The sequence below is a fragment of the Charadrius vociferus genome, unplaced genomic scaffold (assembly GCF_000708025.1).
Source record: "Charadrius vociferus isolate BGI_N301 unplaced genomic scaffold, ASM70802v2 scaffold309, whole genome shotgun sequence".
In the NCBI taxonomy this organism is placed as follows: Eukaryota; Metazoa; Chordata; class Aves; order Charadriiformes; family Charadriidae; genus Charadrius; species Charadrius vociferus.
In genome coordinates, this window is record NW_009661370.1 from 3,534 (window position 1) to 5,394 (window position 1,861).

General features: G+C 52.8%; 1 protein-coding gene across 1 annotated transcript in view; it reads left to right on the forward strand.

Annotated features, from left to right (window-relative positions):
• Positions 1-210: 210 nt before the first annotated feature.
• The window catches only part of MTR (5-methyltetrahydrofolate-homocysteine methyltransferase), a 66,022-nt gene continuing 64,371 nt past the window's right edge, over positions 211-1,861 (forward strand). Inside the window, exons 1-3 of the mRNA XM_009893651.1 lie at positions 211-316; positions 447-890; positions 1,110-1,455. Of these exons, the coding sequence (XP_009891953.1) occupies positions 211-316; positions 447-890; positions 1,110-1,455 (896 nt within the window). The remainder of the gene's footprint in view (positions 317-446; positions 891-1,109; positions 1,456-1,861) is intronic.

Below are 1,861 nucleotides of genomic sequence, written 5' to 3' on the forward strand. Positions count from 1 at the left end.
TGTATTCTTATTAACGAATGGCGTATATTTTTACAACTATGTTGTAGGACAGGGGTAACTGTTTTTCCTGAGAATTCTGGGTCTCTCTCCTACGTGTGACTTAATTCAGCTTCTTTCCTTCCCTTTCCCTGCCAGTAATGCAGCATGTGGTTGAAACGTAGACCATGCCGATGATCCCTGCTGCCAGGTGTTTGTCACCTCTGCTTCGCGATGCCAGATCCCAGCGACAGTGCCGCACGGAGCAGTTCCTTCCTGCCCAGGAGCAGCTCACTTCCCGGCCACTTTCCCAGTCTGTTGGGTCCTTCTGGAGGAGAAGGTTCCCCCCTCTCCTCCCCTTTGCTCTCCTCCTGCCCTTTCTGGGACTCAGGACTGAAAACCGCTCTCTGCAGTCCTTTCAGTCAGGCTTTTGCTGGGACTCCAGCACGACTTGTTCCCTCTTATTCCAGCTGCCCTAAAAAGAGCTCAGGCACTTCCACGTCTGTTATCCCAAAGCGGATCATGGCTCAGTGACCTTGTAGCTGCAACAGCCCAGCTATTAGGAGATATCAGGCACAGAAAATTTAATTTTTCTAGCATCAATTCAGTCCTGCAAAGAGCTGAATTGCTTTCACGTGCCGACGAGCGCAGGCCAAGAAACTCCCCACACCGGAGCCAGCTCTGTGCAGGGGCAGCTGGAGTTGCCTCTGCAGGGGATTTGTCTGCCTACCTGGCGTACCCGCACTTGGAGTGGATGAGGTCTGGTTTTGAAGTATCCCATCCCACATTGCGCCACGTACCAGGGGCGCAGCAGCAGCGGCTACATTGCTGCAAGTCAGGCTTAGCTGGAGAAGAGGAGGATTTTCCCGGGCTGGCAGGGTCAAAACCAAACCAGGCGGTGATTGCTGGTGGCAGTACAAGAGAGGGCAGCAGATGCTTCCAGCCGAGCAGCAAAGTGGCCTTGAGACTTTCCCACTTGTGAAGTTCCAGAGCTACGCATGATATTTCTGAACAGGGAAAAGAACAGAAGAAGAAGAAGAAGAGTCACATTTGACAGGAAATCTTGTTGTTTGCTGGGATTGTCTGGCTATCAGCTTCTTCTTTTGTCTTTTATCTATTTTCATATTTAAAAGGACAAAAAGATCCAGATGGCTTCTTCAAGCCAGACCAAGAACCCAGATGGCCCAGTTGGCCATATATGCAGAGGACAATTGACTGGAGTCGCACCCTGTCTCCCATGACAGAAACCCAGCAGGCAGACAAAGCCCCTGCTGCGGAGAGCTCCCACTCCTCTCCCCGATCAGCTGAACAGGGAGGATTGGAGGACAGGGGGCAATGTCAACATGTTTCTGCCCGACGCAGCAGGCGCCGCAGGCACATCTGCCCAACAACTCCCACACCTTCCCAAGTCCCACTGCACAATAGATACACTGTCCTGCAGGGGGAACGGAACAACAGTGAGGATGGTAATCCTCCCAGGTTGGAGGACTCGCTGAGGCCTAGTCAGACCACCCCCCGAATCAAAACTTCCTCGGTGAAAAAGAACAGACGGGTCATTGTTATGGGGGACTCAATTCTGAGGGGGGCGGAGGGCCCCATATGTAGACCCGACCCGCTATATATAGAGGTTTGCTGCCTCCCTGGGGCCTGGGTGGGTGACGTTAAGAGGAAGCTTAAGAGATGTGGTGGGATGGCTCACATGACTGGGACATTGTCATGGAGGGCTATGCTCTCTTTAGGAAGGATAGGCCGGAGAGGCGAGGCGGTGGAGTTGCTCTTTATGTGAGAGAGCACCTGGAATGGATCGAGCTCTCCCTGGGAGCAGATGAAGAGCAAGTTGAGAGCTTGTGGGTAAGGATCAAGGGGCAGCGTAATATGAGAGACC